At 38.5% G+C, this 15,106-nt stretch overlaps 2 protein-coding genes across 5 annotated transcripts in view; both read left to right on the top strand.

Moving 5' to 3' along the window:
- Positions 1-173: 173 nt before the first annotated feature.
- meak7 (MTOR associated protein, eak-7 homolog) lies at positions 174-10,897 on the top strand. Of its 3 annotated transcripts, none has more exons than XM_058076366.2 (9): positions 174-244; positions 850-1,052; positions 2,650-2,904; positions 3,006-3,153; positions 6,130-6,344; positions 6,426-6,612; positions 7,763-7,881; positions 9,262-9,432; positions 10,750-10,897. In XM_058076366.2, the coding sequence occupies exons 2-9, from the start codon at positions 906-908 to the stop codon at positions 10,876-10,878; spliced, it is 1,371 nt and encodes a 456-aa protein (XP_057932349.2). In that variant the 5' UTR covers positions 174-244; positions 850-905; the 3' UTR covers positions 10,879-10,897. The 3 variants fall into 3 exon arrangements, with proteins under 3 accessions (XP_057932349.2, XP_078647670.1, XP_078647651.1); XM_078791544.1 differs by having other exon boundaries at positions 176-244; positions 526-1,052; XM_078791525.1 differs by lacking the exon at positions 174-244 and adding an exon at positions 559-586.
- plcg2 (phospholipase C, gamma 2) overlaps positions 10,750-15,106 on the top strand; it is a 30,073-nt gene continuing 25,716 nt past the window's right edge. Inside the window, exons 1-2 of one of the 2 annotated variants that reach the window (XM_058076342.2) lie at positions 10,750-10,880; positions 13,853-14,038. In XM_058076342.2, the coding sequence (XP_057932325.2) occupies positions 13,855-14,038 (184 nt within the window). In that variant the 5' untranslated portion in view covers positions 10,750-10,880; positions 13,853-13,854. Of the gene's footprint in view, positions 10,881-11,693; positions 12,210-13,852; positions 14,039-15,106 lie in introns of those variants that run through there. The other variant, XM_058076340.2, reaches the window with a different exon arrangement.

The following is a 15,106-nucleotide window of genomic DNA, read 5'->3' as shown; positions in this document are numbered from 1 at the left end:
ATAAAATTGCATATGAATGCCTTCAATGTTTAAATAACACAGATTTTTGTTTCGCTTTTTTATATCTCAAAAGAAGCCAAATCCACTTTATCCCGCCTCTTGACGTTTACGAACCAATCAAAAAGACCCTAGTCGTCATTTGGCCGATTTGATTGGACTTCACTTGTGTCACGTTCAGCCGTACCAGGAAGTTACACAAATCGTTCGAATGAGCCGGAAGGTCTCAGCTGATGTTTACTTAAAGGTTTGTACTTGCATGATTTTAAAAATGTTATTATCTCTTCGATGTTACATTTATTACATTTACATTTATCTACGGTTGTACAAGACTAAACGTTTTGCTATGCTAGGGCTTTGCCGTACTAGCTCTGTCGAATATTTGTGACAAATTGTGTTACACATCTGTAAAATATGAAGACATTTGATATCTAAAATACTATATGATAGTTTTTAAGTATGTTAAGTGTATTGAGCATAAAAGACATGATCCATCCATCCATTTTTGATACCGTTTGTGCTCACCAGGGTGATGCTAGAGCCTACCCCAGCTGTCTTCCATCGAGAGGCGGGGCTACACTGTGGACTGGTCGGATCCATAACCCCAAAAAACACAAAATACTTTAAAACTAAGAAGAAAACTAAGAATATAGTTGTAACTTTTGGGAAAATTACATCATTATACAGGGGTGTCCAAAGTGCGGGCCGGGTGCCATTTCAACCTGTGGCTGATTTTTTATAGGCATATATTGGCATATTTTAAATTAACAATAAAACCATATAGCTGACACAAAAACAACAATATATGAAACTTAAAAAATATATATTTAATGCATTTCTTCTACCCAACAGTTTCCCTACGTAATGCCTCCATTTTGTGTGGTCTAACGGGACGGGGGGGGGGCACCATGGGCAACACTGAGAGTGCGCTGGTGCAGAAGCGTCTGTCCCGCTTCCGTCCTGAAGATCGGCCGGTGGTTGAAGGAGCGTTTGACAGGCTGCGACAAAACGTTGCGGCGCCCGCAGGAAACACTCTCACGTTTCATATGTTGCAGGTATGGATACCATACCCACATTTATACTTTATACGTATATACTTTATACTTCACTGATAATGTTTTGGCTACCTTAGCACAAACTTCCACAGTCAATTATATATACTTATATATATATATACTCTGATACTATATACTTTTATATATAACTGTATATATATTTCAGGAAAACACTGCATCTCAGCTGTGGGATATAAGTGGATAAAAAAACATTATTAGTATCAGCTTCACTCTTTTTTCACTCTTCACCCTTTTTTCCTATTTTTTTTAATTTTCCAAATATTTCAATTTTCTTCTTAAATAATTTGGTTTTGTTTTCAACTCTGCACTGCTAAAATAGTATTGTTTTTTATTTCCCTATAATATATTATAATATTATTATAATAATATAATTATATAATAATAATAATATATTATTCTTATTAAATAATTATATAATTACATAATAATAATTAAATAATTATTATTGTTTATTATTATATATAATATAATTATATAATAATAATAAATTAGTATTATTAAATAATTATATATTACATAATAATAGTTAAATAATTATTATTGTTTATTATTATTATAATAATTATAATTATATTATAATATATTATAGGGAAATAAAAATAATACTATTTTAGCAGTGCAGAGTTGAAAACAAAACAAAAATTTAAGAAGAAAGTTGAAATATTTGGAAAATTAAAATAACAATATATTATTATATATTATATATATTATTATTATTAAATAATTATATAATTACATAATAAAATTAAATAATTCTTATCATTTATTATTATTATTATATAATTATAATAATATAATATATTGTAGGGAAATAAAAAATAATACTATTTTAGCAGTGCAAAGTTGAAAACAAGAAGAAAGTTGAAATATTTGGAGAATTTAAAAAAAATAGGAAAAAAGGATCAAAGAGTGAAGCTGATACTAATAATGTTTTTTTATCCACTTATATCACACAGCTGAGATGCACTATTTTCCTGAAATATATATATATAAGTATATAGTATCAGAGTATATATATTATATATATTATTATCGTAAAATTGCTACTTTCCCATTAGAGTGCAATTTTTGTCGCTTAATATTTTGACTTTATTCTTGTAAAATTACAGCATTTTTGACCAATTTCTGCTGACCAAGACTTTATTCCCCACCTGAAAATGTTGACTTTATTCTAGTAACATAAGCCTAATTTTCCAAAAATGACAACTTTATTGGTTGTTTTGTTTGTTTTTCAAAATATTCACACTTTAAAAAAATAAGGTTGTTTTTGTATATATTTATTTATGCTTCTAAAATGACATTATTTGTCCTCAAAATATTATGATGTCATTCTCATAATTGTTTTTCAATTGTCTTCAATTACTATTTTTTTTGTCTTAATATTTGGACTTAATTCTTGTGAAAATATTTTTTTTCCATTTGAGTTTTCTTGTTAAATGACGCCTATTTGGGCTTTAAACTTGGATTGTGTCGCGGGTGAACCATGGCAATTGATGAGAGAAAGGGAGCGTTCTGAATGTAATCTAAGTCACTTCTATTGTGGCAGCATTTGTGATTGATTTTATCCTTTATTTAGTCGTCCATGTGCAAGATGGCCCCAAAGTCCATGGTGGCGAGATTATACCAGTGCATGTGCAGGATTGACGTCGGACCAACCGGATCCGGCAAAGTCAGCGCCGGCGCGGCTTCAGGAGTGACTCGAGAGCAATTGGTCGTCTTCCTCGCCGACACCCTGCAGGGCACCGCGGAAGAACGAGCTCCTCTTGTTATGGCCATGTCGCAGGGCGCCTCAGAAAGCCCCACGAGTGTCACTACTGAGCAAGTCACGCAGGTGAGAATAGTCATCATAAGTCAAGTCATAAATCATCAATATAAGTCATCACCGTCCTGGGCCAAAACCACCGTTCTTCTCACGTGTCTTTGCTTTGCTAGTTCTTGCAGGACCTCATCTCTGCTGTAGTTCAGATTGTGGTCAATAAAGGACGCCTTCAGGGGTGGAACCCTGAAAATATGGCACATGGCTCTAGTATTGGTGTCAAGCTTTTGGCGGAGCACCTGTGTTCAGAACTCAAACCCACAGGTAAACAAATGTTTGTGCTGCTTTATGTTGCAGATTTGGGCGTACAATTTGGTGGCTTCACGCTAGCAGGATTTGTCAAAAATATATCAATTATTCCGTGGCTGTGATTGGCTGGCAATAGGAGTGGAAAGGTAATTGTAGGGGTGTTATTTTTTGTGTAGAGGGCTCTGATGGATGGATGGATGGATGGATTTGGATGCTTCACGCTATCAGGATTTGTCAAAAATATATCAGTTATTCAGTGGCTGTGATTGGCTGGCAATAGGAGTGGAAAGGTAATTGTAGGGGTGTTATTTTTTGTGTAGAGGGCTCTAATGGATGGATGGATGGATGGATGGATGGGTGGATTTTGTGGCTTCACGCTATCAGGATTTGTCAAAAATATATTAATTATTCCGTGGCTGTGATTGGCTGGCATTAGGAGTGGAAAGGTAATTGTAGGGGTGTTATTTTTTGTGTAGAGGGCTCTAATGGATAGATGGATGGATGGATGGATGGATGGATGGATGGATGGATGGATGGATGGATGGATGGATGGATGGATGGATGGATGGATTTTGTGGCTTCACGCTATCAGGATTTGTCAAAAATATATTAATTATTCAGTGGCTGTGATTGGCTGGCAATAGGAGTGGAAAGGTAATTGTAGGGGTGTTATTTTTTGTGTAGAGGGCTCTAATGGATGGATGGATGGATTTTGTGGCTTCACGCTATCAGGATTTGTCAAAAAATATATGAATTATTCAGTGGCTGTGATTGGCTGGCAATAGGAGTGTAAAGGTAATTGTAGGGGTGTTATTTTTTGTGTAGAGGGCTCTAATGGATGGATGGATGGATGGATTTTGTGGCTTCACGCTATCTGGATTTGTCAAAAATATATGAATTATTCCGTGGCTGTGATTGGCTGGCAATAGGAGTGGAAAGGTAATTGTAGGGGTGTTATTTTTTTGTGTAGAGGGCTCTAATGGATGGATGGATGGATGGATGGGTGGATTTTGTGGCTTCACGCTATCAGGATTTGTCAAAAAATATATGAATTATTCAGTGGCTGTGATTGGCTGGCATTAGGAGTGGAAAGGTAATTGTAGGGGTGTTATTTTTTGTGTAGAGGGCTCTAATGGATGGATGGATGGATTGATTTTGTGGCTTCACGCTATCAGAATTTGTCAAAAAATATATGAATTATTCAGTGGCTGTGATTGGCTGGCAATAGGAGTGGAAAGGTAATTGTAGGGGTGTTATTTTTTGTGTAGAGGGCTCTAATGGATGGATGGATGGATTGATTTTGTGGCTTCACGCTATCTGGATTTGTCAAAAATATATGAATTATTCCGTGGCTGTGATTGGCTGGCAATAGGAGTGGAAAGGTAATTGTAGGGGTGTTATTTTTTTGTGTAGAGGGCTCTAATGGATGGATGGATGGATGGATGGGTGGATTTTGTGGCTTCACGCTATCAGGATTTGTCAAAAATATATTAATTATTCAGTGGCTGTGATTGGCTGGCAATAGGAGTGGAAAGGTAATTGTAGGGGTGTTATTTTTTGTGTAGAGGGCTCTAATGGATGGATGGATGGATGGATGGATGGGTGGATTTTGTGGCTTCACGCTATCAGGATTTGTCAAAAATATATTAATTATTCCGTGGCTGTGATTGGCTGGCATTAGGAGTGGAAAGGTAATTGTAGGGGTGTTATTTTTTGTGTAGAGGGCTCTAATGGATGGATGGATGGATTTTGTGGCTTCACGCTATCAGGATTTGTCAAAAAATATATGAATTATTCAGTGGCTGTGATTGGCTGGCAATAGGAGTGTAAAGGTAATTGTAGGGGTGTTATTTTTTGTGTAGAGGGCTCTAATGGATGGATGGATGGATGGATTTTGTGGCTTCACGCTATCTGGATTTGTCAAAAATATATGAATTATTCCGTGGCTGTGATTGGCTGGCAATAGGAGTGGAAAGGTAATTGTAGGGGTGTTATTTTTTTGTGTAGAGGGCTCTAATGGATGGATGGATGGATGGATGGATGGGTGGATTTTGTGGCTTCACGCTATCAGGATTTGTCAAAAAATATATGAATTATTCAGTGGCTGTGATTGGCTGGCATTAGGAGTGGAAAGGTAATTGTAGGGGTGTTATTTTTTGTGTAGAGGGCTCTAATGGATGGATGGATGGATCGATTTTGTGGCTTCACGCTATCAGAATTTGTCAAAAAATATATGAATTATTCAGTGGCTGTGATTGGCTGGCAATAGGAGTGGAAAGGTAATTGTAGGGGTGTTATTTTTTGTGTAGAGGGCTCTAATGGATGGATGGATGGATTTGGATGCTTCACGCTATCAGGATTTGTCAAAAATATATGAATTATTCCGTGGCTGTGATTGGCTGGCAATAGGAGTGGAAAGGTAATTGTAGGGGTGTTATTTTTTTGTGTAGAGGGCTCTAATGGATGGATGGATGGATGGATGGGTGGATTTTGTGGCTTCACGCTATCAGGATTTGTCAAAAATATATTAATTATTCAGTGGCTGTGATTGGCTGGCATTAGGAGTGTAAAGGTAATTGTAGGGGTGTTATTTTTTGTGTAGAGGGCTCTAATGGATGGATGGATGGATGGATGGATTTTGTGGTTTCACGCTATCAGGATTTGTCAAAAATATATGAATTATTCAGTGGCTGTGATTTGCTGGCAATAGGAGTGTAAAGGTAATTGTAGGGGTGTTATTTTTTGTGTAGAGGGCTCTAATGGATGGATGGATGGATGGATGGATCCATCCATCCATCCATCCATCCCGTATAATAATGTGGAGAATAAATAGATGACATCAAATATGAACAATGTACAGCGTAAACAGTCATTTGTACAAATAATTTCAATAATTTATAATAAATACTTAATGAATACTTAATACTTAACTTAAATACTTAATGATGCAATATTGCAACAACGTGAAATGTCCTGTCCCGATCTCCAAAGACCAAGGCGGCTGTGATGTTGCCTGTTTGGAAGACTGGATCTTCAGAGTACCCCAAGTATCTTCATACCTGCTGACGCTGGTAGCTGAAGGCATGAACGTGTCGCTAAGTGCACAATGGACCCGCACCAACCTGCTACCTCCTTGTAAAGACACGCCATGGAAAGGGCTGAAGTGTCTGCTGGACATTCCCACGCTCATGTTTCTGGCGCCACAGGTGAGTGGACCTGACGATACCGGTTACGGTCATGTGGGAATTGGGTGGAAACCAAACAATGCTGCCTGGCTGCCTTGACAGCTGCCTGACGGACACAGCGCGCCTTGGAGGCTGGTGTTCTCCACGCTGCTGCACGGCGAGAGCTTCACGAGGATGGTGGCTGGCCTGACGCAGTGCGGGCCCACTTTGCTGCTCATCAAAGACACGAGGGGACACGTTTTTGGGGGCTTTGCCTCCCTCAGCTGGGGAGTCAGACCTCAGTTCCAGGGTGAGAAAGAGTCCGCATGACGTGACTGGTATGAAGAAAGCCAATGTCCAGTGGGTATACTGGAGAAAATGAACACAAAAAACCATTCATTCATTTTCTACCGCCTATCCCAGCTGGCTGGGGTACACCCGGGACTGGTGGCCAGCCAATCACAGGGCACATATAGACAAACAACCATTCACACTCACATTCATACCTATGGACAATTTGGAGTCGCCAATTAACCTAGCATGTTTTTGGAAAGGAAGCCGGAGTACCCGGAGAAAACCGGGGAAAACATGCAAACTCCACACAGAGATGGCCGAGAGTGGAATTGAACTCAGGTCTCCTTGCTGTGAGGCCTGCGTGCTAACCACTTGAACACCATGCAGCCACTCCAAATCATATTTTTCATTCATTCATTCATTTTCTACCGCTTATCCTCATGAGGGTGGCGGGGGTGCTGGAGCCTATCCCAGCTGGCTGGGGTACACCCTGGACTGGTGGCCAGCCAATCACAGGGCACATATAGACAAACAACCATTCACACTCACATTCATACCTATGGACAATTTGGAGTCGCTAATTAACCTAGCATGTTTTTGGAATGGGGGGTCGAGTGGTTAGCACGCAGACCTCACAGCTAGGAGAACAGGGTTCAATTCCACCCTCGGCCATCTCTGTGTGGAGTTTGCATGTTCTCCCCGTGCATGCGTGGGTTTTCTCCGGGTACTCCGGTTTCCTCCCACATTCCAAAAACATGCTAGGTTAATTAGCCACTCCAAATTGTCCATAGGTATGAATGTGAGTGTCTTGCCTGAAGACATCTGGGATAGGCTCCAGCACCCCCCACAACCCTTGAAAAATGAATGAATGTTTTTGGAATGTGGGAGGAAACCGGAGTAAAAACCCACGCATGCACGGGGAGAACATTCAAACTCCACACAGAGATAGCAGAGGGCGGAATTGAACCCGGGACTCCTAACTGTGAGGTCTGCGCGCTAACCACATGACCGCCGTGCAGCCCCACAAAAAAAAAGTGAATACAAAATAATAGTAAAATACTTTGAGAAGTTAAAAAAAGACACATGGAAGTGATATTGCGAGGAATATTTGTCAATATTTATTTGAATATGTTGGTCAGCATTTCATGTGTATTGCATGTGTGCAGGTGACTCCAGATGCTTCCTGTTCTCTGTGTTCCCCACAATGAGAGTTTATGCATGGACAGGTTACAACCAACACTTCATGTACCTCAACCAGAATCAGCAGACCATGCCCAACGGACTGGTGAGACGAGCAGATATGATATAATAACAATATACTAATAACAATATACACACGCACACCAGCCTACTGCGTCTGCATCTCACCTAAGTCTTAGCTCCTTAGTCCTCAGCTCAGGTTAGGCCAGCACCAACCAGGACGGTGTTGCCATTGAACTATAATGCCGTAAGGGTGTCGGCACATTCTAAAAATATCATTTCATAACAAAACCAAAAAAACGACAACAGCAAAATGGCAGTAATTTGACTAGAATAAAGCTACATTAATAACTCATTCAATCCTAGACATAATCTAGAAAATCCTAGACAAATGTAACTCGTTGAGTACCGGCCATGTTAGACGATCTGAACATGGACTCTTATCTTTCATCAGAAAAAAAAAATTTCTAATTTTTTCCGTTCTTTCATAATCAGCAGTTGAACATAATATGTAAGTTTCAGCAAAATATCTTGAATATCTTTGGACACAAATTTAGCCATGTTTTTTAAACCAAAATATGTAAACAAGACAGCATAAACACCACAAAATATGTTCTTTTTTTCACATCAAAATAAAATTCATTTTCTACCGCTTATCCTCACGAGGGTGACGGGGGTGCTGGAGCCTATCCCAGCTGTCTTCGGGCCAGAGGCGGAGGACTGGTGGCCAGCCAATCACAGGGCACATATAGACAAACAACCATTCACACTCACATTCATACCTATGGATGATAATTTGGAGTCGCTAATTAACCTAGCATGTTTTTGGAATGTGGGAGGAAACCGGAGTACGGAAATATGGAAACTCCACATAGAGATGCCCGAGGGGGGAATCGAACCCGAGTCTCCCAGCTGAGTGGTAATGGTAACCACTCGTTCACCATCCAGGCGCTGCGCAGACCATTCATTTATTTTCTACCAGTATTGGGGGGTGCTGGAGCCTATCCCAATCAGTACAATCAGTAACTGTTACATTTGTTCACTTCCTGCTTTCCATAATACAGAAAAGTTTTTTTTTTTTTTTTAAATAATGTACCTTGTACCGACGTACGAGGTCATGAGAAATAAATAAAACCAACACTGTTGTTATTTTAGGATAAATGGTTTGCGGAAAAGGTTGAAATATTATGGAAAAAAGTCACAATTATGAGAAATAAAAGTAGAGCAGAAGTTGGGGGAAAACAAAGTGAAACTACAAATAGAAAACGTGGTATTCTAACAACAAGAAATGTTGCAATATTATGAGAATAAACTCCTAATATTATGAGAGAGAATAAAGTCATTTTAGGAGCATGGAGTTGAAATCCCCCCCCCCTCAAAAAATGTCTAATATTATGAGAAACAAACCAAACAAAGAAAAGTTTAACTTCTTTTTGAACTTTTTCCTTTCACTTGGTCTTTCCAGGGAATGGGCGGCCAGCATAATTACTTCGGCTTGTGGCTGGACAGCGATTTCGGGCGCGGTCACAGCCGTGCACGGCCAAAGTGTACAACCTTTGGCAGTCCTCAACTCTCGGGAGATGAGGACTTTGTGTTGGACTCGATGGAAGTATGGGCAGTAGGACAGCAGGAGAAGGTAGGAAGATGGAATAGCGGGCCTTATTATTCCTTAGCCGAAAGCTTTCCCTTCATGTCTACTGTCATGCCTGTCATTTCCTGCCTCGCCTTCACCTTGGGAGATCCCGCCTCCTGCCTGATTGTGCTCAGGTGTCCGTCATCATCTGATTTCCTGCTCCCTATTTGGTTCCTCTGGTTCCTCCTGTTAGCTGCAAGTTTGTTGTCTGGTTGTAGCATGCCTTGTTATTGCCTTGTCTGGTTTTCGACCCCTTCTTCTGCCTGCTGTTTTTTTTTTGATAACTTGTCTTATTGCAGGGGTCTCAAACTTGCAGCCCGCGGGCAAAATGAGGCCCACGGGACGCTTGTTTGAGGCCCCCACCTTGATATGAAAGCTTAACCGCGCGAGTTTGATGTGGATGCTGCATGGTATCGTTTACCCAGGAATGACAGCTTAAAGCTGTGTGCACACCGGACACAATTGACGCCATTTTGCAAGTTACGACGCTGCGCCCAGATGTCACCATGCTAATTTGCTAATTGGGTAAAATTGTTAAGTTTTATTAATGTTCATGTTAAAGGTTAAATAATAGTAATTTAATTAGTAGTTAGTAATTATTTAGTTAATTTGATTCTGGAAGAAAGTTAAATTGTTTGTAAAATAATTTTAAAAGGTAAGAGCAGAAATGGAAAGAACATCTGTAATTTCCCAAGAATAAAGCTGAAATTTAAGATTAAAAATTTGGAACGAGATGAAAAAATAAGGTTGCAATTTTATGAGAATAAACTTATACTAATTTGAGTACAAATAATAGCATTTTTAGTAGCTAAAATGCCATTATTTGTATCACTGAAATGCAGTTTTTTCTTGAAATACAGGGCGGATCAAAAATTTCTCTACCCACCAACTATATGTGGTTTCTTATGTTTTTCTTATTTGCTGTTTTATTATTTTATTTGTTATTTATTACTGATTTATTTATTTTCTTTTTTATTTATTTATTTTTTCATATTTTTATTGAAGAGTTTTTTTTTTTTTTTTTCAGTTTTTAATAAATGAATGAATAACAAATATATAAATGTATAATATAAATAAAAATAAATAAAAAAACAGACCTTTTCTCCAGTGGCCCCCAGGTAAATTGAGTTTAAGACCCTTGTCTTATTGGACTGTGTATCGAACCTTATTTCATGTAGTGCCCGCCAATTCTGCCTTTGAGTCCTCCTTCCCACGTACTTCCACGATATCTACACGATGTTACTTTGTCAGATACGAAATTATGCAACCTGGAAAAGCAATATCAACGGAATTTGATGTATGTATATTTTGCCCTTCCAGGGTGAGGAAGATGAGGCTAAAAGGAGTGTCTTGGATATGGATCCAGAAGTCCAAGCCATGATGGAGATGACGGGGAAGACTCTGCACAGTCAAGGTCTCAGAAAGGCGAAGGACGACCAGGAGCAGTGAGGGTCAGCAAAAACACGCATTGTGTCATCTTTGTTTAGTTTGCACTTCTTCTTCTTCTAGTCGATGTTCAATCATCCGGTATGTATTTACACAAAATCAACAACAACAGACCTCAAACTGGCCTTTTATTGTGGCCAGCCAAATGCGCACCTGTCAATAACACAGATTTAGACACATTTGTTAACAAATACGCCATCTCCGACATGTAAAACATTTACAACTTTCAGTTGAGCCCATGAAAAAAGAACAAAAATAAAAGTGTTGCGTATGTATTTTATTGTTGAGTGTTGGGAGTTTTTTTATATCAGTCAACTGTGAAAGATAGTTGATGTTTCAGGGTGAAAATCCATCGTAAAACGGGAATGCACAGCACTACCGTCTTCGCAGATTCAAAGTAGTAAAAAAAAAGTTTTTTATTGCACACAAAGGGATTTTAGCTTGGCGTGGCGTGTTGTTGTGCGTGTTGTGAGATAATTCAAACCTGCAATAAAAGCCTGTTGTTCCAGCGATCAAGTCTGGTGCTTCCATTACAGGTATAGTATGTCTCAATCAACATGACAGTAACACTACTGACACCTGGTGGCCAAATTAGAGTACTACATATTAATTCACAGCATCTTTTGAGTGTCTTCTCAATGCTATATATTTATTTCACTTCATTTAACCATATTTAGCTGTTATTAATTCATAATAATGCCATATTTTTCGTTGAATTAATGACTTAACTGCCCTCAATCGTCGCCATCTTGGCCATGTACCGGAAGAGGAGGGACTAATTTGCAGCGGGAGAAGTATGTAAATATTGCTAGCTCATTTCCGGTAAATATTACAGGTAGCTAACACTCTGTCAAACTTTGTACATCCATAGTATACTTATTAAGTCCACTGACGAAAGTTATTCCATTTAAAGTCAAGCTCAAAGCTCTATAGGTTCCATTTTAGGACATTTCGAGTCTTTTTGAGTTTACCGTTATTTATCTCGATTTCTGTTTGCAGAAGCTACTCTATTGGTTTGCGAGATAATACTTGAATATGATGTATTTGACTATATAACACTGTAAACTCATTAAAAACAATACGTATCATGGCACAAAATGTAACATTGTGCTCCAGAGTGGCTGATGTTGCTTATTTTGCATAGATATCTTTGCTTCCGGACTTTTTTTTTTTATTGAAACTTGCAGGCGTATGCTTATAATGCAAGTTGACTTTACTTCCTCGTCCAGCCAGATAGAGGAACTAACATCTCTGCATTCTGCTGCGCTTGATTTAAACACAATGACTAAATAAAGACAAAAATAATCATTTCTAGGAGCTGCTCAGCGTACAAGGTAAGCGTTTCGCTTCAATTTGGTTTTGGTCAGAGAGTTGGCGAGTCTGTCATGTAGGATGCAGCGAGGGGAATCGCTTTACTACCGATAATTAAAACATAAAAAGCTCTTAAATAGATACACTGAGCCTTTCCATCTTTTTAGCCACAGTAAACACGTTGACTTGACAATTACACAACACAAAAATATGCCGGTGTGGAATCTTTATTGTATTAAAGCGTCGCATTGTGAAATTGCCCTGTGACGTCATTGGCACAACGACAGGAGTGTTGTACTTGGGGGGAGGCGATCGATCCAAATGTCGATACCAGGGATAGTCTCAGAACTGGAGCAGTACAAACCTGACGAGATGACAGATAGCCAACCAGAACTGGGAGTGACGATGAGGAGGATGGCCAGAAGAAAGTTGGGGAGGGGGGGGAAACGGTACATTTTGATTGATTTAATTTAAATAAATAAACCCGCATTTCAGCTTTGTGATAGAGATGAAAAGCCTATTGGTATCACCTTCACTCCAATGTTTACTGTTACCTGTCAATTTTACAAACATTTCAACTTATATTTTTAATTGTATTAATATTTTAAATTTTTTTCAACATTGTCATATTGATTTTCCAATTTGCTTTTCCATATATTGCATATATATATATATGTATATTGTTTTTTGTTTCTAATATTCTAATGGACAGGGGTGTCCAGATATCATAATATATAATAATATAACAATACTATAACAAGAAAACTAAGATTAAAAAAAAAAATTCTGCAAGTATAAAGTCAAAATATTAAGAGAAAAAATTTAAATCCAATATGAAAAAAAATCACAAGTTTAGGAGACTTAAGTAATATGAGGAACAATAATGTAATTTTAGTTATTGAAAAATACAAAAAAAGAGAAACAAATAAAACAATGAAGAAAGTTGTAATTTTTGGAGCATTTAGTTCGGGAAAAAGTTACCATATTACAGGAATAAAGTCAAAATATTATGGGAATGAGGTCATAATATTACCAGAGGAGAATTTACAAGAAGAAAGTTAAATTGTGTGTAAAATAATTTTAAAATGTAAGAAATGGAAAGAAGATCTGTAATTTCCCAAGAATAAAGCTGAAATTAAGATAAAAAATTTGGAATGAGATGAAGAAATAAGGTAGCAATTTTATGAGAATAAACTTATACTAATTTGAGTACAAATAATAACATTTCTAGTCGCTAAAATAATAGCATTTTTAGTAGCTAAAATGCTATTATTTGTATCACAAAGCTGAAATGCAGTTTTTTCTTGAAATACAGGGCAGATCAAAAATGAGCCACATGTCACAAATGTCCCCCCAGGGCACAGTTTGGACACCCCTGAACTATAGACAATAGTTACTATGTTGCTGTTGTGGTTTTAACGCTGCTTAGTGGTAATGATTAAGCTAATACTACGATATGTAGTACACATAAACAGACTTATTTGAGCGCTTTAGTCGTAGGAAAAAGGACTAGTGCCCGATCTAAGATGTAGTATGATATTTAATATTTATCCTGTTTGACGTTTTTGAGTCTTCCCAAGTGCTTTGTGTTATTTCTTCCATGCTTTGGATGATTTGAACAACATGGTACATACCGTAACGTCTGTCGTGTCCCACCAAACTGCAGAGATGGCGCACTGGGGGCAGCAGGGAGAGATGACCGAGTACAGGAAGAGCATGATCAAACGGGAAATGGAGATGGGCATGGTCATGACGGTCTTCAGGCAGAAGGCGGAGAGGCTCACCGTGCAGGTCATTATGGAAACACGTCAGGTGGCCTGGACGCGCACCGCAGAAAAGACCGATGGCGTCTGTGAGTATTTGTCATGAGGATGTCGTCCAGTTCAGGGGTGTCAGAACTTTTTTCCACCAGGGGCAGGAAATGGCCCCAAAACACAGCTGGTGACATCAGGTGACAATAATACATAACATTGTTGCTAAGACTGGAAATAATAGTAACCAGTAACAACCTTCATTTGGGCTGAATATGATTCAGTGTCATGACGGACAGCCAATGGCATCCTCTGGTTTAGGGACGGTGACATTTTTGGGTGGAGGTCTACCCCCCCATGATGATGACTGTCCAATCCCTTGTAACCCTTAGATGCATAAGTGGGTCAAAAATGACCCAGTCGGGTTGCTTTCTTGAAATATCTTGGTAATGAAATTTTTTTTTATCATTTCATATTCCTGGTATTCCTCAAAAAACATCTTTTTGATATCATGCCATTCACATTTTTAACTTTTATACATTTTAAGAAATTTTTGCTTTTGTCTTACTACCCCAACCTTCCATAAGTGGATCAAAAATGACCCGGTCAGGTTGTTTTCTTGAAATATCTTCGTAATTAATTTTTTTTTATCATTTCATAGTTCAAGTTCAAGTTCAAGTTCAAAAACACTTTATTTATCCCCGAGGGGCAATTTAAAGGACACAGAGAGCAGCATATGGAATAAAAAATGTAGAAAGCAGACAAGGTCAAGTAAAAGAGAAGACACTACTGAACACACATGTACCTAAGAGAATAAATAGTAATTAAATAATTTAAAAAGTATAACAAGCTAAAGGGAGGTTGTGCGAAATCTGGATAGGGAGGGGTCCAAGTTCAGAAGCCGGACTGCTGTAGAGACAAAGGTAGCCCTCCTCCTTTGTGTTCTACATCGTGGGCATCTTAGTCTGCGACCCGATGGAAGCCACTCAAACACGGGGTGTAGCGCGTGGGAAGGGTCCTGTAGAATCCTGTATGCAGTCCGGGTTATTTGTTGATCGCAGTGTGTAGAAAGAGGTCTCACAGGATGGCCAATGATTTTGGAACAAACATTTGAAATACTGGTTAAACGAGTCCGATCCTGTAGATGCAGTGAATAAAACCATGAAATG

The sequence above is a fragment of the Doryrhamphus excisus genome, linkage group LG1, assembly GCF_037039965.1.
Source record: "Doryrhamphus excisus strain RoL-2023G ecotype Guam linkage group LG1, RoL_Dexc_Guam_v1.1, whole genome shotgun sequence".
Classification (NCBI taxonomy): Eukaryota; Metazoa; Chordata; class Actinopteri; order Syngnathiformes; family Syngnathidae; genus Doryrhamphus; species Doryrhamphus excisus.
This window is presented reverse-complemented; position numbering and strand designations above follow the sequence as displayed.